General features: G+C 38.2%; 1 protein-coding gene across 1 annotated transcript; it reads left to right on the top strand.

The window, feature by feature from the left end:
- The first annotated feature begins 9,104 nt into the window (after window positions 1-9,104).
- LOC108655242 (zinc carboxypeptidase) lies at window positions 9,105-10,876 on the top strand. Its single transcript, XM_030382461.2, has 4 exons — window positions 9,105-9,370; window positions 9,452-9,588; window positions 9,668-10,440; window positions 10,512-10,876. Exons 1-4 carry the CDS (start codon window positions 9,212-9,214, stop codon window positions 10,706-10,708), a joined length of 1,266 nt encoding a protein of 421 aa, XP_030238321.1. The 5' UTR covers window positions 9,105-9,211; the 3' UTR covers window positions 10,709-10,876.
- Window positions 10,877-25,504: the final 14,628 nt, after the last annotated feature.

Below are 25,504 nucleotides of genomic sequence, written 5' to 3'. Positions count from 1 at the left end.
GCAAAATATTTGATATTTAATTGGTTAACGTGGCGTATGCGTGATATTCGATTAAATGCTCTGTTGAGCTGGCATGTTATTTCCTGTGGTTTCTATGGCAAACACTTGAGTTCATGCGAATCGAAGCAAACACCGATTTGTGCGTGTGTGTGTGCTGCCACGCCTACAAAGACACACACACATCACAGCACAGCCGCCCCGATGTTTACCTTGGAGTTTGTAGCGGCCTGTCAAGTACTTGTTAAGCTAACAGCAGCTGCTATTGTGTGTGTGTGCGTGTTTTTTTTTTCTTGTTCTTCGGCCAGCCAACAGCAATTAATTAATGCCACAAAAAAGAGAGAGAAAAAAGAAGAGAAGATGCATGAAATTAAGTTAAGTTTAGCATCTGCTAAATTCTGAACTCAAATTCAAATTGGTTGACTTTAATTCATTTAAATAATACGCAAGCGAGCGCAGACGCCAGCTCTCGGCAGGGCAATGAAAATAAATGAAGGCTCATCAAAATAAAGCGTTGAATATTAAGAAAAATTGCGTGCAGCCGGACACAAATTTAAAAAAATAAATAAAAAGCAGAGAAAAATAAAAAGTGGAAAATAAAATAAAATGAATTTAAAGCGAGTCACAGGTGCGAGCATTAAGTCGCCTGGCCAAACAAATTGCTTCTTTACCTACCTTACTCAACTTTATGCTCACTCGCTCTCTCTGACTCCCTGTCTCTCTCTATTTTTTTTTTTTAAATACTTCCGGCAACAGTTGCTTTGGCCTTAAGGCCCCATCAACTATGGCATCTAAAAAATTTGAAAATTACCAATTTCAAAAAATATTCGCAGCGACTGCCCAAGGCTGTGAGGCGCAAGGATGCGACATGTTTTGCACTCTTTGCCTTGTCTGCGGTTTTTTGTGTTTGTGCAACGTGGCATGAATGTTATAGCCTGCCACGCCCCCAACCACACACACTCACACGCGTACAAGAGTTGGGCTACCCTGCACTTGAAGTGTAAATGTGCAGTGTAATTAAAAGTGGGCGTGTATGTGTGTGTGTGTGTGTGTGTGTGTGTATGCAGGTGCACAGCAATTGAGAACAAAAATGATAAAAAAAAAGGTAGTAAAAGAAAATATGGAACTTTGGCTTGTAGTTTGTTATACCCTGTCTGTGAATGCTCGCAATTATGCCCTTGCCGTAGCTCCAACTACTTTATATACCAACTAAATTAAAATTCATCAATTAGAGCATTTTAGACACAGAAGGAAATTATTTTGCATTCAAGTTTTTTAATAAGCACCATGTTGTCAACTTTTTAAATTACTTTCAGGTTAAAGACAAAAGAATATAGCTTGTCCTTAATAAATTACTAAAAAGCACATAAAAGTTTCCTTATAGAACTACGTTCATGTAACATTTGCTCTATCTTATATATATATGAATTTACTAATTTCCTTTAATTTCTCAAACACTGTCTGGCAAGCCAAATCGCAGCCAACGAACAAACAATCTAAATTATCAACTGATAAAAGCCAGACATAACAAAAGACTCTCAGTTCGCTAATACAACACGAATTACAAATTTCAGAGCTGCCATAAAAAAAAAAAAAAACTCACTTTAAATTATCTCAGTTTTCTGTTCTCTAAACAGAGCATTTACACACACACTTCAGGCATTGAATTGTAGCGGCGAGTGTGCTTACACTCTCACTTAAGAGCTAAGACGCTCGAGAGGATAGTCCAGCTTAAAGCAAGCTGAGAATTATTTATACAATATTACGGTCTGAGAGTCTTTGTGCTAGAGAAGTGAAATGCAAAGCGAGCATATGCTAACACACAAACATATGCAAAGGAATTATTTAGCAACAGAGAATATTTAGATGGTACGAAAGGGAAAACTAAGAAAATAATATTTTCTGAATATATAGAATAAAATATATATATAATAAATATATGAAATAAATAGAAATATATTTGTAAAATAAACTAATATATTATTAAATATGTTTATATATATTTTTTAATATTTAAAATATAGAGTAAGCATAAAATACATGTTATGGAAAATATATGAAAAATTTTGTAATATATGTAATATTTTACAAATATTTATACAAGAATGTATGTATGCATATATAATGAAAATATTTTAAAATGCAAACATTTCTAAAATTAAAAAATATATAAAAATTATAATTAATAAATATTAAAAATTATATATCACATTAGCACACATATAAAATAAATTTATTTAGAAAAAAATATATATTTACGATAAATAAGTGTATATATATAATAAATATTATTTAAAATCTGAAGTCATAATAAGGTAATTCTGTCTTAGCAGTAGCTATAAATTTTTAATAGATATATATTGTTAAAAGGATTTTATATGGGTACAAATATCTGAATTCCCAAATTGAAAGGAATTTAAGATAACTCAATCATATATTTCTGCACAGGGTATTTTAACGTCTCATACATACTTATGACTTTATTTATGATTTTTTGTTCTTTCAGTTTCTTCTTTTTTGTAGGTTTTCTTTTCTTGGCTTGCCTGGCTGCTGATGCTGCTGCTGCTCCTGCTGCTGCTGCTGCTCCTGCTGCTGCTGCTGCTCCTGCTGCTGCTGCTGCTGCTGCTGCTGCCCTGACGACAGACTCTTTGCCGGCGGTTTGTATGGCATGTGGGTAATTTTCAGAAATATGAACTATATGCGCTATGTGCTGGCTTTTTGATTGCTGATGGCTGTTTGGCTGCACAAGGCAGACAGACGGAAAGAGAGAGAGAGAGAGAGAGCGAGAGGTCGGCCTGTTTAAGCGCCATAAGCCGGACACTGGCCCAGCCAGTTCTATTTCCAACTTAGTTATCTAAAACGGGCAACGCTCGGGCTAGCAAAATAATAGAATATGGGCCATAATGTCAAGCAGAAAAGGCGAAACACAGAGAGAGAGATGGAGTAAGAGCGAGAGAGAGAGAGAGAGAGAGAGAGGGAGGGACATCTGGTCTTTTTAATTAACATTTGCCAAACGTAAACCCAAAAGCAGGCAAAAAACATGGCCAACTCTCATTCTCCTCCCTCTCTCTCTCTCTCTCTCTCTCTCTCTCTCTCTCTCTCTCTCTCTAGCTCTTTGCTGCTGAAATTAGTTTCAGCAGGTGAAGCTCACTTTTACTGAATATGTGATAATTGAGTTTTAGGTTATTCAATAGACTGAACAAAGATTCAAATACATTCGGCTGCCTTTATTCGACTAATTGCTGGCCAGAAAGCTACAACAATGCCCACAATACAAATGCATAAAATATGCATGAAATTTAAACAAGCTTTATCCAAATTGTTGTACAAATATTTAGTTTTGCTTAAATTGAAAGAGATGAGAAAAAAATAAAAATACAATTGAATTTGAAATCACAAATTTTACAGAATTTCAATCAAAAGCCAACTAAACAATATATGTAGATAGATGCATATACATAAATACATAAAGCCATAAAATTCCATTGATGGCAATTTTTATGGGCATTCTTTAATTTCAATATATAAATTCAAAGCAGCATTGCCAATGGAATGAATCGAAATGAATAGAAATTGCACACAACCGGGCGCACGTGGTTTGGCATTTTAAAAACTGACTTCATGTGCTGCATGTGAGAAAGTGCGAAGTGTGCCCGAGCATAAATCTTGCCCGGCACAATGGCCAAAAACAGGAGCACAGAACTTCGAAATGGAGACAAGCAGCAGCAGCAGCAGCAGCAGCAGCAGCAGCAGCAGCAGGAGTCGCAGCAGCCAACATACTAGTCACAGGAGCAGCTCAAAAGCACTTAGCCATGGCTGTGAAGCCGCCTAATTTATGGGCCCAGCACCAGCCAGACAGAGTGAGAGTGAGAGCGAGAGAGAGAGAGAGAGTAATACAACCACATTCACATCTAGAGCCACGGCCAGAGCAGATAGCCAAATGGCAGAGCAAATAGCTGCAGATTAGGCACAGACGATTGCACTGAAACAATGCTGAATTCAGAATGCATAAAGCTAGGTGATCTAGAGTAGAGCGGGGACGGGGGCGGTGGCGAAAGGGGCGCGGCCATTGCGGCGGCTGTGTATGTGAGCGTTTTGTAAAGGCCACAAGACTGTGTTATGCACGCTACGCATTCACGCCATTCAAATCGATGTAGCGCCTGTGTGAAAGCACTTTACAACTGTCTGCGTGTGTGTGTGTGTGTGATGTGTCTGTGTGTGTGGGTGTATGTCTGGCATAGAACTACAAATTGATAAAATTCAATTCGATAATGTTGAACAGCTTATGGTTGAATGACAACAGCTGAAGAAAAAGTATTTACATGCATATGCACAAGAGCGTAATGGCCATGAAATGCTCAAGGTCTGAGGATCCTAGTTAAGCTGTTAGAATTGACGTAGAATTGTATTTGATGAACTTTTGATATATCATAAGTTAACAAATGCCAAACTATATTTGCTAAGCCTTAGCTGTTTGTTATAGACACAAAAAGCTTTTCGTAAATGTCTTTCAATTATCGAAGCGTGAGTTAACCGAGCGGAAAAAAGCAAAGTAAAATGGCAATGCAAGAGAAAAATTTATTGAAGGATTAATTTTGTGAATTTTTTAATTTAGTAAATAATGAATTATATGATAGAAAATAGCTGAATAATAGAGATGAAGTCATTTGCCCAGAGAGATTTTATGGACTGCAGCCTTAAGTCGGCGTAACAGTAATATAAGAAAGAAAAATATATATAAACAAATAAATAAATATAAACAATTATTACGATGATAAATATCATTGATAGTAAAAATATATGTACATATATAAATAATAATATTTATAAATATTTAGGCTTAGGTTCTTCGACTTGTTTTACTTTATAATATTCTTTGCATCTGCCTGTAGATCATGCTAAAATAGAGAAAAAGGACTCAGCTCACTTTCAGCTGGCGCAACAAATTTGATTATGTTTGTTTGTGCGTCAGATTAATCTGATGCTGAAGTGTCATAGTTAGGTAATATCATTAGGCCTTAATAAATAGAAATGGCATAACTTTTTTATGACTCAAACTGCAGAGGGGCAAGCACAAAAGGAGAGTTTGAGAGATGCAGAAATGTAAAGAGAAATAGAGAGAGATAGAGAGAGAGACAGAGAGGGAAACCTGGCCTCATTCATTTTATTGTTATGGTTATTACGTTTATTCGCCCAACTCCACTGACATTTATTGCAAAAAGTAAATGTTTGATGATAGTCACGTAGTTGGTGCTGCTTCTACTGCTGCTGCTGTGACTACTACTTAAACAGCGACAGTCAACAAGAATACGAAAAATACAAAATAATATACAAAAAAGAGAGAAAAGTAAAACAGGAGAGCATTGTGCAGAGTTCAAAGTTGGCGGCACATGACATGCAAAAACAAAATCCCAAAACACTGAAACGTGCTTTTTTGACATTTTACGCTATGTGACGAGGGGAACAGAGAGAGAGAGAGGAGGCGTGGGCGGGAAAGAGGCACACGAAGTGTGTGTAAGCGTGTGTGTTGGTAAATTGAATTTTGCTGCCAAAAAAGAATGAAGGAAATTTGTCGTATTGATTTAAAGACAAGAAACGAACGACAGACAGGCATTAGGGTCAATTACCGCTGCTAACTGAATTGACAATAAAATCAAAAGCAGGCAACAAACAGTTAACTTCTGATGCCACATTACTTAACTGTCAACTGGCAAAGAGAGACAGAGAGAGAGAGAAAGAGAGAGAGTCAAAGAGAGAGAGAGAGTTAGAGCTAACCACCCACACACACACACACACACATACTCTTACTTACTCACACACACACACACATTGTATTACTTTCATTATCTGTGCAAATATTTGGCAGTTGGCAGTTGGCTCTGTTGCCAGCTCAACAGTTTCGGGCAAGTTTTTAAGCCGCTTAGAGAGCAACCGAAGTGAAAGTTATTGTGTGTTGACAACACACACGAGTTGACACACGCACACACACACACACATACTCACACGCATATTTTGGTGCACATTTCATAAATGTGCCAAAGGACAAACTATTTTTTGTGCCTGCTGCTGCTGCTGCTGCTGCTCTCAGTTGCTGTTGTTATTGTTATTGTTGTTTTTGCTGCGTGCGCTTTTGATGAAGTTTCCAGTTCGGCTGGCTGGCAGCGCTTAAAACACACGCTGTTTGTCGCACCCCTGGGAACGGCTCCGGCCTGTGCATACGATCTTAACTTTCGCATATGCCCGATATACCCAGAAACTATGCACACGAGGGCCGCAAAGTTGCGTTGAGCCCGCAGGAAGCATCAGCGCGTTGCCCGGCTTACCCACTCGCCGCCCACCTACCCACCTCTCCGCCGCCAGCGTGGCTGTTGTAAATATTTGCCTTTGTGGCCAGCCCAGCGAGCGTTGGCAGAGCAAACATCTCAGACAAATCCAAACTCAACCACCCATCCATTCTATTTGACTAGAAGCAGAGACACGTTTAGCTCCAGCTCGCCACCTCAAGCAACCGGGAAAGTCAATTTGGGCAGCGCTGATGCTGATGCATTGCCAAAGGCTGGCAGGCAGATAGGCAGAGGGGCAGACAGACATGCATGCGTGCTATATAAATCGCAGGAATTGCAATATTGAAAAGTGCGCAGAGAAAGCAAACCACATTTTATGGCCACTGAAAGCTAATTAACAGCTTTTTTACGACACATCAATTCGCGCATTTTCTTTGAGCCGGAAAATAAACACTGAGAGCACGGAACATGTTTGGACGCCGCCGTCGACGCATTCTATAAAATTTCCTTATGTGAAAAAGAAAAACTGAAAGCAGACAAAGAAAAGCGCGTGTGTATTTACGACACACTTGTCGAGGGTGGCACGCATGTGTGTGTGTCAATGCGAGGGAGCGAGGCAGTCGGTACTTAACAACTTGGCGTATTTATTTAGCACGTGCTTTTGAGGCTGGGTAGGGGCAGGTGGGCGGATGGGTTGGTTCATGGGCATATTTGTTGCTTGCTTTTAATTAACAAATGCCTCGAAAAACTCATTGTTGTAATCATAGCCTGCTGCTTAATTAGACGTAAAAGTCTAGCGTTAAATTAACGCAGCTTTTTATAGGCTGCCTGGGATAATCTACGTATAGAGCTATATAAAATTTGGCAACAATTTTCAATTTGCAATTATCGCTGGGTTTATTAGCATTAAGTCAACATATAAAATATTTACTCTAAAATTTATCACTCATTAAAGTCATAAAGCATCTTGGCTTTGCTTTGCTTTGTTTGCTCTCTCGCTCTCTCTCTCTCTGTTCATCGTGAGACCGGCAAAGCAAGCAGCGCGCTCTGCCGCTGTTAAGCAGTGCAGTCTGTTAATAACAACAGCTCTCTCTCTCTCTCTCTGTCTGTTATTAGCATTCGCTGTTAGCAATCAATCAAGTATACCTTAACTCACTTCAACTTGAAGTGTTTAATTATATATAAAATAAATTTGATTTGACTGCAACAATTCTGAATTTCCGGCCCTAGCCATTTACAATGAAAATGCCAAATCTAATTTGTAATTGCATTTCTGGCTTTATATCATTGCATTATAATGCACGCTAATCCATATTGACAAAGCTGTTTAGCCTTTAATTAAATGCATTTGCATAATCAATTAAAAACTTTGAATGACCTCAATATTGGGCATTTGTTTTCTGCATAATTGCATTATGTTCATCAGCAGTTAAATTGTAATCAATATTTAAATAATCCAAACATGATAATTGAATGCAGGCAATTAAAATCGAAATTTGTGAATTCAATCTACCCAAACCCAGATGCCCCTACCAAGTGCTTGTCATTGCATTTTCGCTCTCTGTTTGCCAGCGTCAAGTGCAATCGCATTTGGCCCACTCGAAAAGTGCTTCTTCACGCGCAGACATTGGACTATCGAAATGGTTGGCCCCAAACCAAACGAACAGTGCTCTAATAATACGGCCAGTCACGAACATATCTTATCAATTACGTTGACAAATATTTGTCTGAGCCATTGCGAAAAGTGCCATAGAAGCATATGGGGATGAGGCTGCTTTGCCCTTGCGGACAATCCAGCCGTAATTTAGTGTGAATTATGTTGAATTGCCATTGATTAGTGTTTCAATTTGAAGTGACATTAAATGCATTTACTTGAATAAATATTTTCTCAAAACAGATATTAAAAATGGCTTGTTTGTGCAATCTAAGATAAAAGCCCTTTATGCTAATTACATCAGCAGTCAAATGAAGCCTACTTAAAGTTAAGCCTTTCAGAACTTAAGCAAACTCTAGTGTCTTCTATCAGTATATAATCGACCCTTAAGTATAGCTACTAGAAACGTAAGAGTTAGTTAAGCAAACAATTTAACTATTTGATTAGAAATCAAGATTAAAACACTCGCTCATTTCCGCTCTTTGCGTCATGCAAATCATTCCCATAATGCATGATAACATTTGTTCGCCTACAGAGATATTTCGGGAAAAAAAAGCTGCACAATTTATTTTATGTAAATGATCAATCATGGGAATGGAATATATGATACATATATAAAATTAAATATATTTTCCTTGTAGCTGCCTCGGAAGTTGTATTAAGTTGACTTAAAATACTATATATATATCTTAAGCAAATTCTAGTCTATTATACATTATATAATGAAATTTAAGTATGCCTACTACAAGAATAATTTAATTATTTGATTAGAAAACTAAATTAAAAGCTCGCTCATTTCAACTCTTTGGCCCATGCAGAGCATTCCTCTATTGCATGATAACATTTGTTCGTTTACAGAGACAATTATCGTATACCCATGCACAGTCGTAACTTCCTTTTGTTGACAGTGTGTCTACTACTTTGTGGTAGGTTAAGTGTCACATATGTAGATAAGGAAAACAAAGTGCAGCAGACACAAGCTGTAAAAAAAAGAAGAATAGAAAAAGAAGAGCACAACAATGCCAGATGATTGATCAAAAGTTTGCCCTATCAATAACTTATTAGATAACGCATGGCGTTGGTGCTGCACTCCGACAATATGCACTTCACAAGCTAATCGACACAAGGGCCAAGTGTGTGCTCCCTCCGAATATAAAAGGCAGTGCATGGCCAATGCGCATAGTACAGTGAGCGTTCGAACGTTTCACAAAACAAACAAAGGAAGTGGAAGTGGAAGAGTAAGAGAAAGAGATAGACGCAGAGAGTTAGAGGCAATATGAAAGTGCTACTAGTTTTCGTCCTGATATCCTTGGCTGCGTTGGCCAGCGCCAGGAAGCCATTCGCCGTGCGCTACGATAACTTCAAAGTGTATCGAGCTTTTGTCGAGGACAGCGAGCAGCTGGAGGAGTTTAAAAAAATTCATCACCACCTACAAGTATGGGAATGCGATAAAGCAAGGGAGGCGAACCATCAACAACTTCTTTTTTCTCTGCTTTTTCTGTTTCTCATTTCTTAGGTTCATATACTTCACGAGATTGGAGGACCCAATCGCAGCTATGATGTTATTGTGGGTCCATTGTTTCAGCGCGCCTTTGAGCAGGTGCTGCACGACTTGCAGGTGGCATACGATATAATCGTCGAGGATTTACAGGCGTAAGGCTCCAGACTCCAGCCAGACTTTAATTAAAAATATGAAGCAGATACTAAAGCAAAATAAAAACTTTTCGTTTAGTTTGCTGGACGAGTCGGAGGTGGATGAGGAGGCGCCCATGGACTGGGAGACCTATCATCCGCTGGATGTCATCTACGACTGGGTGGATGAGCAGTGCGACCAGCACGATTATCTCGAGTGCAACGTCATAGGCCACTCGTACGAGGGCAGGCCCATCAAGAGCGTCAAGCTGTCCAAGCGTGAGGGCAACAAGGCCATTGTCATTGAGGGTAATATTCATGCCATGGAATGGATATCGTCGGCCACCGTCACTTACCTCCTTAATCAGCTAATCAACTCCGAGGATGAGGAGATGCAGCGTCTGTCCGAGGAGTTTGATTGGATTGTGATGCCGATGGTGAATCCCGATGGATTTGTCTACACACACGATGTGGAGCGCCTGTGGCGCAAGAATCGTCGCCCCAATGGCTATTCGAACTCGTCGGGTCCCTGCTACGGCATCGATATGAATCGCAATTTCGATTATCACTGGAGCGGCGCCGGCTGGGGTATTGAGGACCCTTGCGATCATTGGTTCGGCGGCGATGAGCCAAACTCGGAACGTGAAATTGTGGCCCTGCAGGAGTTTGTCAACTCCTTTGAGGATGGCTATATACGCGCCTATCTGGCCTTCCATGCCTACGGCCAGTATGTCCTGCTGCCCTATGGACACACAAACACTGAATTTCCGCCCAACTATGATCAAATGATGCGTATTGCTGCTGCTTTTGCCGATGGCGCTGAAGATGCGTTTGGCTCCGTTTTCACTTATGGCGCCAGCGGTTTATTGAACTGTAAGTGTTGAAAAAAGACCACTGACTGCCAATTGTAATGCTATTGACCTCTGACACTTCACTCACTGTAGATGTTGTGTCTGGTGCGGCAAAGGACTGGGCATACGGGGTTAAGGGCATACCATTCACCTGCACTGTCGAGCTGCGTGATAAGGGCACATTTGGCTTCTTCCTGCCATCCAATCAAATTACGGAAGTTGGCGTCGAGGTCACCGAAGGCCTTAAATCGCTCGTTGCCAAAGCAGCCGATGAGGGCATTTTCGATTGAAATCGGTCGAGAGTCGAGAGGACACATTTCTGACTCTCACAAATGTCGATAACAATTGGATTAGCTTGTAGCGAACCTCTATGAATTTATTTACAAATAAAAAAATACTAATGTATATATGTATGTATGTATACTCAATATATTTCAATTTGATGAGCATTAAGAATGCGTATACGTGATATTTGCTTTGGTTGTGTTAACTGCTTGTTGTAGGGTACAGAAAGCAGTGTACTGGACTATAAAATACGACACAAGCTGTTCAACTTCCGGTTGAGGTTTCGGCTGTTAGTGAAGTAAGTGTAAGCAGTGCAGAACTGCTTGCAGTGAGTATTTCAGCTTGATTTAAGTCCTGGCTGAGAGCTTGGGATAAAGTAGCTAACAGTAGCTGTTAATTAAAACTTATTAGCATTCTGTTAAACAAATATTCGAAATAACGAATATAACATGAAGAAATTTGTGAAAAAAAATTATATGTATATATGTTAAATTTAAAAATTAATATATGTATATAAATTAAGTATACAAAGGTGCACTAAATGAATTGAAAGTTAATATTTATTAAAATATATGTGAATGAATATTTAGTAGCAATATTTATTACATTATTAATTCTTCACAAAAAATGCTCTTACCCCAACCAGATTTTGGTCATACTAAGAGAGAATCTATTAGTTGCATAATAAAGAATGATATTTAATCAACTTTCAACGAACTCCCTCAATATCAACACACAGCGCAAATTCAGAAACGATACGTAACCCCTAGAGATAACATTTAATATTTATTGCATCAGCTTGCCAAGCATTTGATTTTGAAGTGACTTTCGAGCTTATTGCCAAAGTTGTTGACTTATCTCTGACACCCACTTATTGGCCTGCTTACATTACAGCACACGCTCCCGCTCAACGTTCGTCCCTGCTGCAGCCGGCAATTAAGCCACAAACTTAAGTGTATGGCTTGTCTGAATTACATGTACTTATGTCGTTTGGGTCAAGCAACTTTACTTTGCTTTCGCCACACAATTGCGACGAAAGTGTGGCCCCTTATCTGGCTAATTAGCATTAAGACTTAAGCTCCGCCAGTCACGACAGGTTCACAACTAAACTTTGAGTGCCATTGATTTCATTCGGTCTGGTCACGTGCCGCACATTTGCGACGAGACATAATAAAAAATGTACTTCAAATATGAATCATAATTATATTTATCGAATATTATATACCCTCTAGCTAAGTGAGCTTAGGGTATAGATAATGAATATATCTTTTATATAAGTTAAATTTTTGATAATGATACGAAACTGTGGTGATTCTCTATTTTTAATAATTAAAAATATTTAAATAAATTATTTATTTTAGATATATGGCTGATAATATATATATAATAATTAAAAATATATCCAAAATATATTTTTAATTTCTTAACTACTATAGATATTCTAACATATTATCAATCGGATTTTCTTAAGCCAGCAGCTGTACTCAAAGTCCTTCACTCATACTATTTCCCATCGTCATCAGCAAATCATAGGGTATTATAAGCACAATATTATGCATATTGCTGGCTCCACTAAATATGATGTGAAGCAATGAGCATAACAGTTTCACGCTCGATGCTCGACGCTGGCTTCTCTTTTATGTTAATTTTCTTGGGGGCAAAAGGCATCTAGGCTCATATAGGAAATTCGGGTGACCTTTTATTGGCAATAACCTGAGCTGTTTTAGACGCTTTTTGTTATTGTTTTCCTCGCTTTTTTGTTGCTCTTTGTTTGTTTCAGTATTCTTCCGTTGGCACGCCCACATGCCATATAAAGAAAAGGGGCTTTAGGGCAAAAAGTTAATTGAAAATGCGTATGGAATTTTGGGCCGGAAAATAAAGAAAGGAATTGGCTTTTGCTGCTGCTGTTAATGGCGCCTGCTTTAAGATTACCGCCTACAATTTATTTTCAGTTGCTTTCAACTGCGTTTGTTATTTGGTTTGCATATTTGATTACAGAAAGATGACGAGGAAGAAGCAGCAGCAGCAGTAACAGCAGAAGAAGTTGGAGCTGTGGGTATTTGGTTCGTCGAGCGCTTTGAGCACGACACTTATCAGGTGTCAAAGGGCGAACCGACGTTACAAGTGCAGCGTGTGTAAAACCTGGAATTTTCTTCATTTCCAGCTACAAACATTTTTAAGCGAACAAGCTGACAGACAGACCGAATGACTGACTGACGGCTATATGGCAAGCATATACTATACTCATATCCTGTTCACTCGACTCGGCTTGGATAGCATTTGCAGTATTTGCATGTCAAAGGGCTAGAAAAATCATTGAGACGTAAATCATGTACCGATATTAAAGTCGATCGTATAGTGTGGCATGTGAAGAGTTGATGCTGATACTGGAGCTGCTCCTGCTGCTGCTGCTTGGTAATCGCTCTGCAAAATGTATTCTACAGCAGGAGCAGCATCAGCAGCAGCCGAAGCAGCAATAGCAGTAGCTCATGTGAAGTTTTTCAAGTGCATTCAACCAACTGCACAGCTTCACCTCAGCACATCACCCACACACACAGACACACACGCCGACAGGGTAACACACTTTATCATAAATAGCAGCGGTACATGGCTGCAGGATAAAGCGAGGCTCAGCAATGGCTGCCTGCCTAGCTCACTGGCTGTCTGGCTGACTGGCTGCATTGGACACGTGGAACCATCATCAATCTAGGAGCCAACGACAGTTTTAACGACTTCTTGTGGATTACTTCAAACAAAATAACCACTTTGTAGTCGCTGCAATTTTATGCTGCCCAACACCCCGCCCCCCCTTCGTATTCCACACAGTTTGCTGTTGATGGCCCTGGACTTCCGACTCGACCACGGCTACAGCTTTAGCTTTAGCTTTTGGCTTTGGGTATTTGCTGCATTTGGATAAAAGTTTTGCTGCGTGCTGCACAAAGTTCCCCAGTTGCCAGTGCTCCAAATGGTGGCCAAAGTGCGAACGTTAACAAAAATTTGCCAGAGCACACACACATACACGCCCGCACACACATGCAAAACTTAAACATGTATAAATTTTTATTGTTCATGCAGCAGCCGAAGGAAGCACTTAGTTGCCACGGCCACAGACAGGTGAAAATAGCTGAAGAGCTGTGCTTCACAAATTGATTGCGTCCAAGGATTAACTTTCAGGGTTCATGGCAAATCAAAACAAAAACAGAATCTAGTCGAGGCGGCAGCAATATAGCTGCTCAAACTTGGGTATATTTTATGCAAATAATGGGCTTTAGGATTTTAGATAAAAAAGTTGTGTTTTTATTATGTGAAAATGAGTTTATATTTAAATTTAAAATTCAATTTTTCAAATAATATGAATGAATGGCAAATCTTGATCTTTATATAAATGTTTTATATATATATATATATATATATTTTTTTTTTTAATGTTATTTATTGTTATATTTGTTTATTGTTATTTACAAAAATATTTAAAAATATATATATTTTGTATGATAAATATATTAGGAAATATTTAATAATATATAATATTTAAAAAAATCTAAAATATATATATATATATATATATATATATATATATATATATATATATATGTCTATATATATATAAAATATTATTTTTAATTTTTTGTATTTCCTATGATATTTTATACTTTAATTTTATTTCAATAGTTAATATAATAGTTAATAATTTATTTCAATCATGCTCATTGTGATTAGCAGCTTACGAGCGGCAGTGGTTTAATATAACTAGGTTCGTGTAAAGAGATTAGAGATTACTTCCATTCACGCAGTCTTACTCTCCTTCACTTCGGCTTTGCATTGCTGAGCTGGCATTCGTCTTTCGAGCACATTTATAATCTTCAACATCGTGCAGCTGCATTAGTAACAACAGCTCTCTCCACTCTTATCTCTTTTTATTTCTACCTTATGTATATGCCAACTAAAATTTGAAATTATATTTGATATATGTATGATAATGATTCACATAGCTAAACAGCCAATGTTTTGCCACTTATTGATAATCTAAGTAATGATATGCCATTAGCCAGACATACGTTTAATTTAATTAAAGAAAAAACGTTAACTTAATGCCAAAAGGCGTGGCAAAAAAAAAGAAAGAAAATAATACTAAAAACATAAGAAGCAAAACTACCCTTAAGACAAATGGGCAGCTGTTGCATTGCTTTCGCATACAAAACAGAAAAAAAGCAGGAGAGAGAGGACAACGCATGAAATCCAAAACGTAGAATCCCTACAAAATGTTGCCCAATGGCCAGTTGCTGTTGTTGTTTACGGTAACAGCAGCAGCAGGAGCAGCAGGAGTAGCAGCAACAGCAGCAGGCAACTGACAGCAGATGCGACAAAGCTTCATTAAAATTAACAAAACTTAATTGCAGCTTACGTGGCACGTAGCATGTTGCAAATGTGCTTTGCAATCTGTTTGATGGCCCCTACAATCAGCGTGCTGCAGCGACTAGGGGAGAGAGACACCTGCACCTGCCACTCGCTGAAGATCGCGCTGCAGCCAGTCAGGCCTGCCAAAATTTGATGTATTGCATTGGGGTCTGGCTGGCTAGCTGGCTCGCTGGCAGGACACTGTTGTGATCCTGTGAGCAGTCGCAGATTGCAGCTGCAACAGGATTAGTGCACGCGTGCGTTCAGCTGCAAACAGTCGAAGAAAGGACATCACGACATAAACAGCCAACAGGCAACGGGCCTGGCCTGGGCCCAGGCCTGGCCAAGCTGATCCAACAGGCAGGCAACTGGTTGCGAGGCCACATAAAGTGGATACCTTGCGTGCAACTGTTATTGACAGCATGCACACGTGTCGCCCGTCCCCCTGCTCATCCTACCTGCCTCTGCACACACACACACACACACACACACACACACTGCTGCAGGCATAGAACTTTCCTCGGCTCAACGTAACCCATTTGGCCTGTCAATGGCTTGTAACTTGGGCAAAACCGTTTAGGCCAACTTGGAACCGAACTTTGGCACATGGCATATCAGAAATTACGTTAAGCGCTTTAGTGCCTTTGACATTTGCATGCAATGACTGTCGCTTCGGCTTTTGGACACACAAAAACAATAACTGAAAACTGCAATTACCCTTCGACCACGCCTACACCGGTCTGCCACCCACCACCTGCTCGCCTACCAAAAGAATAGCTTGGCCCCACTGAGGTCGTTGTGCCATCAATTGTCATCAATGGAAATTCAATTTGCAGCCAGCATTCCATCACCTGAGACAGCAGACAAACGAAAAAAACACGAGCTAAGTCGAATGGAGAGATTGAAACTGAGAGGGAATGAGAGAGGGAGAGTGGGTGGAAGAAAAGAGAGAGCAAGAGATGATGAAGTATATTCTGATATGCAGTGGCACATATTACTTTAATTATAAGCTAAATACTCTATGTTAGACAATATATTATAGTACATATATATAGTTGGTAGTAATTTTTGGCTCACTATTGTAGAGTCTCTAAAAAATGTTTAGCAACTAAGCTCATGCTGATTTTGAAATATTTCTATTTATTTTAGAGTATTTACTCTCTAAGTTTTGCATCTCATATCGATTTTGATAGGACTTTCAAAAAAATCTATAAATAAAATTAAAATTTATAATTAAAACAAAATACAATTAAAAATGAATTTTGTTTATTTTCAATGCTTTTTTTTTACCCTAATTATTCCATTGTCTGTAAACTTTTCTTTTTCTTTCATACGAAAATAATTTATTTTTTACTTTAATTGTGGAAAAATAATCATGCCAATGAAGCTAATATGTAAAACATTTAAACAGAACGGATTTATTACTTTTAATAAAAATATGAAGTCACAAAAAAATGTTTGTTATTTCCTAGAAATACTCCAGTTATTAGAACATATTTGGTATGGGCTTAAAATATTTTTTAAAAATATTTAATAATATTGTTTAAAAGAAATAATTCCCATTAAGACAAATATATTACATTAAATCCACATTAATTGCATAGTACTTAATTTCTTTCCTTTAACACATTTAGTCGACAGCTTCTAGTCATCAGTTGGCAATTTTGAGAGACTGTACTAAATTGAGGCAACTATAATTACTATAAGTACTCACAATGTTTAGACACTCACTTAGTTGTCGCCTGTGAAATTGGTGCCCGAAACTTGCGCAGCTCTATTAGAGTATGCATTAGCGAGCGCATTAAAAATGCGCTAAAGTGAGCATCAATTTTGGCCAAGTTTGCAATTAATTGCAGGCGACCGGCAAATGCTGACAGCGGGCGGTGTCATATTCATAAATTGTGGCCAGCCGGTGCGGCATGAGGCTTGTGGCCAAATAGCTGACCATATGGCGGCGGCAGCAGCAGCTAGTCAGCGAGAGGAAGAGAGAGTGAGAGAGAGAGAGAGAGAGAGAGAGTGGCAAGGGAAAGGGAAAGAGAGTGTGTGTGTGTGTGTGTGCCTGTGTGTGGTTTGTGGTATCAGCAAACGGCGTGGCGGCACCAACATTGACAGCAGCAGGAGGCGTGTGTGCTTGTGTCAGTTGTTTGAAGTGTGCCCCCAATAAATGACGCCAGTTGTGAGCGCTGCTGCGCTGCGATCCAATTTCAAAACAAAAGGTTTCTGATTACGTTACGTTATTTAAAGCGCAAACGCAGTCAAGTGCATAATGATTAAAAGGCCACACGCAGGCACACACACACAGAGACACTCACTGGCACACCTATTCAGCTCATATTTTGGCACATTAATGCAAACTGCATTTCAATAAGAACCAGCATTAAATGCTTGAGCGAGCGCGAGCAACAACTGGCGTAACTGGCTGCCAGATAAAAGATAAAAACTGAGGGAAAATTATGTAGATAACTCATACGCCCCGTTATGCGGTCAGCAGCGGCAGCTGCTTCCTTGCCACATTTGCAGCGCGTATATCCTGTGCGCTGCGTGACCAATTCAACAGCTCGCAGCTCGCAGCTCGCAGATCCTGCTCCTGCTCCTGCTGGACGCTCTCAGGCGTCCATTATATAAATGCGCTTTTAATAATAGCCATACCTACCCGAACGGACCTATAACGTCGCATGCATGTGTGCGTGTGCCTCGGTATGTTTGTCCAGGGTGTATTTGCATTGGCCATAATGGCGAACGAGTCTGCGTTAAGCCAGCATAATTTAGATTTCAACTAAAGATAGAGACACTGGAGCACAGAAACCAACACACACACACACACACGCACACAGCAACAATGTTGCCAACCGCAGCAGCGCATGACAATTAAACCAAAACTGCAGAAAACTGCAGATGCTATGATGTTGGTTTTTTTCTCTTTATCACTCTCCCTCTTCCTTCTTTCTGTTTGTTTTTATACCCTTGGCGAAGAGAGTTGTGTGAGAAAAGCATTAAAGGCAGTTACTTACATATATATACATACGATCACTTAATCTGGTTAAACTTGTGGAATATTTTCATATGAATATATAATAATGTGATTATTTTATATATTTTACTTTATTGATACTTAAACAAAGCAATTTCTTTGTATTCATAATATTATACTTTTAAATAATATTATTTAATATATTTTATTGTTATGGATATGTATTTATTTATTTATTAATATATTTTTATTATTATTAGTATGATATTTATATTGAATTTTATATAAATCATTAATGTCTTTGATGCCGTCAAATAATAATAATAATTTTATTGTTCTGCCAGATTGAAGTCATTAAAATTTTACACATAAAAAAAATATATTTATATGAACATCTTGTATTTAAACGTAATTATATTTAAATAAAAAATAGATTTATTTTTCTAAAAATATTTTATTTAATTTATATATTTTTTGAAATTTATTTATATATTTTTTAATAAATTATATATACATTTTTTGAAATAAATAATCTTGCAGCTTTTTTTCTGAGTTCATAAGACAGATGCTGCTTAAAGTCTATACAAACTTTAAATTTCAAGTCATTTACGTCACAAATAGATCATATTTATTTATATAAATAAACACATTAATTTTAATTTTAATTAATTTTTATTTGGCAAACAACATTTGCATACATTAGTTTCATTAAGATTCTAAAAAAAGGTAAAAGATAAAGAAAGGCTTGTTAACTGGGACCAAATAGCAATGAGCTTGTCGGCAGCCTGTTGCGCATCATTAATCATTTGATGTGGGTTTGGGGTAGTCGCCTTTGTTGTTAAAAATTAGTGTGCATATTTATATATTTTAATAGGAAACAAAAATTCTAGTGAATGATGTATTAAAAATTTGGTAGATTATTTGATATGCTTTGCTGCCATGTTGAACTAAATAAATGTTCATGATATTAAATTTCTATTCATAAACAGATAAGAACAGAAATCCAAATAGTTGACATGCTACTATCACATTATTTTTTGAATGAAATTTTTTTTAATAAATACAATAAAAAATACTTTAAATTGATATATATTGAAATATTTTTGAGTATTCTTTTTATATAATTTTACCCTATGATATACATTTTTTCGCTCAGCAGGCACTAGTTCATTGTCTTTCATACAAATTTAACAAAATCCATCAAGAGCATTTATTAGCCACCAATAGAAGCTTCTTTGCTTCAGCTATCCTTTCTCTCGTCCTCTCTCGTTCAGTCCCTTTGTTGCTATAGTTTTTGTTTTTAATTACTTTTTTGTTCCCTTTTGTGTGTGTGTGCCATCAATCAAAGCAGAGGGTCTTCAATTAATGGCCATTTAATTGGCATTAATCATTCAGCCGCAGCGCATTTCATATGCCCAGCACAGACTGCATATAAAGCCCTTTAGCGCCCCCCGCACACACACACACAATATATACATATATAAATATATCTATAGAGTGCCTATAAAGCGTCGACTATTTTTTAATTAAATTCCAATGCACGTTGTCGCTGCTGCTGCTGCTGCTGCCGTTGCTGCTGATGTTGCTGATGTTGATTCCGCTCTGACGGTTTCATGTAAATTCAATATAAATATTTAAGTATTTGCCACATGCTCATTTTTAACAGCACCTGCAGTCGTATGCCCTTCGCCTCGATCTCTCCCTCTCACTCTACCAACCGCCCAACCCGCCCACTCTGACCGCTGTCGGAAAATCAAATAGCGTAAGAGTCGAGCTGCCAATGTGCTCACGCCTCCCCCTTTTGCCGCTCTCTGCACTCCCGCAAACATGCCAAAAAACCTCCCCGCGTGTCTGTACCTTTGCATAAGCAAATATCGCGCTGTCCAAAAAACACGTGAGGTTTTCCGTGTTGTTTCTGCTGGCTGTGTGCTGTCCCTCTGCATGAGCAGCGACTTCAGACCGGCGACTGCCCTCCAGTTGTTGAGCTGCTGATGAGTACTTCACATCCACAGCCATGCCCAACTTTTGCTAGCCTTCACTCCGCCCCACAGTCTGCTTCCTGCTGCTGCTGCTGCTGTCGCTCGTGCACAGTTCATGGTTCAATGACAAGCAACTTTGAGTGGACAAAACCAACACACACACACACACTTTTACACTCACTCATGCACATACACACACACCCACATACATTCAGAGTTGAGCATACAAGAGCAGCCGTTAGCCGTTTGCTGTTAGCTCTCTTACCTGGTGCGAGCTATTTGTCTGCGGTTTGGCACTGTTGACACGCCCCCAACACACACACATATGTACATGTACATAGACACATGCATACGCCCAGGTTTTGTACCATCCATCAGCAATTTTTGTTCGTACTTAATTATGTACAATTTCAGTCCCTTGTCAAACATTAATGTTTCAGTTAGTTACAGGGACAAAAGGGCAAATTATATAAATCAAATCGAAGCTGAATTGGAAGCATGCTTTCAGATTTTTAGATTGATAAAAATAATGAAAAGAAAGTCAACAATATTAAATATATATTTCTCTTAAATAAAATCGTCATAAACACTTTAGAGTAATACATATCAATTAAATTTATTTCATTTCATTTTATTAAATTATTATAAGTTGACAAAAAAAAATAAATAAATCAATGAAAATTAATTTATAAATAATGCTTTGAATATAATAAATAAAAAATATGTTAAGCATACAAACATAATTATTATATTCCACATTTATATTTAGCTTAACTCAACCTAGCTCGAGGAAAAAAAAAACATTTGTATCAAAGTAAATTCAATAAATTTATGTTAATATTTAATATTAATTATTTTTCACAATTTTTTTTAATATGCTACATTAAATAAGAATTAATAAAGCATATTTAGCATAAATAATATATTAAAAATTATTTAAAGCTTGTTAAGGATTTTTTTCTTTTATAATAAAAGTTTTTGCTGTCACAAACAGTCAAATAAACAATGCTAATTAAAATATTGTTTTTTACCAACGGACAACAAACAAACAAACAACAAGAACAAAAAAAATGGCTGACAATTGATTATAAATTGTTTTCTAGTTTACTTTATCAACATTAAATCAAAGGCCAAATGGTAATTTATGTAAATTGCAGTTATGCAAAGAATTTATTTGCATACATACATACATATATATATATTTTTTTTTTAAGCAAATAATTAAATTTGTATTTTACTTTATGCATTTTATAATACGTTTTGACTCAGCGGTTTCTGTCGGGCCCGCGACTGAACTGAACTGGACTGGCCCCCGGGTTCAATTTATGCTTTATTTGCCGTGCTGGTTACTCAAGTCCTTTGGCACCCCAATAAAATATTCGTTTGGCCGTTTTTATCTTGCTTAACGAAGTGGAACTTGCGTGCGGTAAGTAATAAAACATTAAAAAAAAAGAATAACTGAAAGCAAGTACAAAGACAGTTGAGCAAGAGAATGCTTGCTATGAGAGATACCCTGTAGAGTCCCTCATTGGTCACTCTGTTTGTTTGTCTGTTGAGTTTGTTATTATTAAATGGAAATCAAAGATTTTATGGGACTTACATGAATTCAAGTATACTTAAGCGAAGTTATTTACTTTTATATATATAAATTGCGCTTCTTTCTATGCCAAATGTTGCCTGAAGAGTGGTTGACATGCCATTTCCTTTCTGAAGTCGCTATTTGACTGTTTCCGATATCTCATCGTTACTCTAGTTCACTTTCTCATTTACTCCATTTAGATCAGTATTTCTCTCTATCTACCTTTCACTTTTTCTTTTAACTATATCAGTTCTTTGCCTTCTCTTATTACATTTCATTTTCTTTCTATTAGTTTGTTTCACTAATTATTTCTTTTTTCGGTGGGCTTTTCTTTCGATCTCTCCTCTTCTCTCTCTTCCTTCTAGCGCTCTTGCGTACTTTCACTTTCTCACTTCCATTCTCTCCCTTATCTCTCTCGTTCTCTCTAGTGTCGCTCTCCCTTGTGTTGCCTCCCTCTTTCTCTATTGCTCTTCTATTTCTCTCTATGGGGAGAATATTGTCTCCTTAATTCTCATTGGCTCTTTATCTCTATTTCCTCTCTCAGTACCTATCTCCTTTAATTATAAGCTCTTCTAAGCCTCTCAAAACCCTCCCAGAGCTCTACACTCAAACGTTTCTATAGCAACTCCCTTAAAGCTTGCTCAGACCAAGCTCGATCTCTATAATATGTACATACATATATGTACATATTTTATGAGTTCGCTTGTTGTCTGGCAACAGTTTTATTGCACCCATTCGGCACAGTTTGATTGCCAAAGTGAACCCAAAAATTACGTTAAATTCGAAAGTTCCATTTACTCTGTGTAGGCCTGTGTGACAAAGGCCTCAACTACAAGCTGTAAAGTCTGGGTAGGCCATAGAGAAAGAGAGAGCGGGAGGGAGCTAGAGGGCCGTCTCTCTAAATGAGTAGTTAATTTCATGTCATTTTGTGCCAAAAAGTCTAAACTCATTAAACCATTTCTGAACTGTGGCAGTCAGAAATTAAATGGCCGAGCTTACAACTGATTTGCAGCCACTCGGAATTGTCGACCATAATTCAGCCGTTATGTGGGTGGACGTGTGTGTGTGTGCGTGTAACTGCCTGACTGGGCATGTCTGTGGGCGTGGCGCACAGCCTGTCAACGTTTAAATTGCGGTTACGACGAACAAAAATGAATAAGTGGGCTTCCAGCATTTCGGATGCAACATTTTAAATGATTTCCATGTAGCTGCTGCTGCTGCTGCTGCTGTTGCATGCAACTTGCTACCGCATGCAATTTGCCGTGCACTGCATACGAGCAGGCACACACACACACACACAATGCGAGCAGCCACGTTGACCAATCCGGCAAATGAACAACGTCCTCTGGCCGTTCGATGTCCACACTTTTCACATTTGTGCTGTTCATATTTCATTCTCAATGACGCTGACAGGACAATGCGGTAAGCGAGCCGTATGCGGCAAGTCCTGGCTACGTGCCCCAATCTATCAGTGTGTGGGTGTGAGTGTGGGTGTCTCTCTGTGTGTGTGCAAGTCGTTTGCATGCTGCAGCTGTGTGCGTGTGTGTGTGTGTGTGTGTGTGTGTGTGCGTTCGTCCATTGTTTGTGTGGGTGACGCTTGCTTACACTGATTCCAACTGATGAAGTTGGCATTTTATGTGCGGTTGCCGGGACCCATTCACGGAGTGAACACGCAGCCGGGGCCGCATTGTTTATCGCCAACGGCAACAGCAATGGCAACTGTTGACCGGGGCCACGCCCACACCGCCCTGGCCGGCGTGTGTTGTTGCTGCATTAATCAAAAGTTCAGTGTCAACAAAAGTGATTTTTCGTGTGCACAAAAATTTTACGTTCATAATTAAAAATAAATAAATAAATAAAAATCGAGCTGTACATGAGACAAACAATGGAACGGGGCGAACGCAATGAAAAGCATTCGCATTCGCATTCGCATTGAATGACTGAATGAATGAATAAGCGAATGAATGAATGAGCGTATGCACAAGGATAACAGTTGAAGCGACGCATATGTTATTGGCAAACGGAAACAAGACGCCTGCTTATTGTGTGCTCAGGCTCTGTCTGTCTGTCTGTCTGTCTGCGTGGCTGGCTGGCTGCTTGCCTGCCTGGCAGCTGACAGTTCTTATCCTCACACATTTCTTTTTCGAGCTGCAAATCGAACGGATATGCGCAGGAAACCTCAAACACACACACACACACACACACACAGCTACAGATAGAGGCAACTTGCCCTCAATTTCGATTCATCTTCGGGCTTGGCATTTGTTTCCTTTAGCTGTAACTGAGCAGCAGGTGATATACCTAACGATTTCCGGCTTATGATTTGACTTTATTCCTGCTCTCGTTTGGCTATCATTTATAGGGTATTTGCATCAACAGCTGCTCCTACTCCTGCTCCTGCTGCTGCTCCTGCTGCTGCTGCTCCTGCTCTGTCATATTCTTTTCCAACTGCCTTTCTCATATATCATAGCAATCATATTCTGGCACACACACACACACACAATCATTGCCAGTTATTAATTGAAGCCATTGACCTGGACGCCTGGCCTCATCAAATTTATGAGGCCCAATTGTTAATAACTCTAATGGCACTTGAGCGCACAGAGAGTGGAGCCAATAGCCGTAGTCGTTGCGGCTACGGCTGCGACTGCTGTAAAGGTAATAAGAAAAGTTTAACTTTATGATTTCTTGCTTAGCAGCAGCAACGCAAATTGTAACAACAGGCGGGCCGGGCTGGCTGAATGGCTGCATGGTAGGTGGGCAGATGGGCGGCCCATGCGGCGTATGCTTGTTTTCTTGCTATTTCGGGCATGGGCACGAGCACGGGTACGGGCACGGGCACAATAAAAGCATAAAGTGACAACAAAGCGGCGAACAACAAAATAAATAAATCACAGCCAAAGCAGACAGACAGACACACTCACACTCTCACACACACACACACCAAAGACTCAACGCGCATACAAACAGCACGCACAGCGAAAATGAGAAATAGAAAAAAAGCAACAAGAAATAAAAGTTGAGTTATTTGGCAGGACATACCCTATAGAGCAATTTAATAAATAGTATTGCTTGATAAATAAAATGAATAATTATTTAATGATAAATATATCGATAAATATATCAAAATTTTATGTAGACGCAATTTTGTTTATATATGAATAAATGAATTCGCTCATATATGATCAAAATATATTTAAAAATTAAAATTAAATCAAATTAAATTGAGATAATAATAATCTAATCATTTTATTCATATTTGATTAATTAATGGTTAATTTCAATTTAAATAATTTATAATCTAGTTTTAAGTCATAATTATTAAACATTGTTATTTGAACATTTATGTAAGAGTATTTTTAAATTAACATTAAAAAAGGAGTAAAATAAATAAATTAAAATTAAAATTAAAATAATGTATACATGTACAAATAGAATGGTTTGGCATATTTATTTATTTGATTATATTTGAATTTCTTTATATTTATAGCAAGCTCCACAGACCGAAATACTTCAGCTGCTAAGCTGTTGGCATCTTTAGCAGACAAAAAAGAGGCATAAATAATTATATATATGTATTTAGTATATTGTGGTATGTATATGTGGCTGTAGACTGCTCTTTATGTGCATGTTTACTTTATAGGGTAAGCTTTGTCTACTTTTTTATTCATTTTATCGTTGACTGGGTATAAATGGCACCAACAATAACAAGCAAAGCAAAACTTTTAGTTGTCCCAGAGCTTTTGTTCTTGTTCTTCTCCTCGTTCTTCATCTTCTTGCTCTTGTTCGTCCTTTTGCCATGTGCACGCGATTCATATTTTTCCAAGGCAATGACGCCTTCATATGTATGCTTGCCGGCTTATTGTTAGCGTAC

Source organism: Drosophila navojoa, chromosome 5 (genome assembly GCF_054131105.1).
Source record: "Drosophila navojoa isolate 15081-1374.11 chromosome 5, UAZ_NAV_1.0, whole genome shotgun sequence".
Taxonomy (NCBI): domain Eukaryota; kingdom Metazoa; phylum Arthropoda; class Insecta; order Diptera; family Drosophilidae; genus Drosophila; species Drosophila navojoa.
This window is presented reverse-complemented; position numbering and strand designations above follow the sequence as displayed.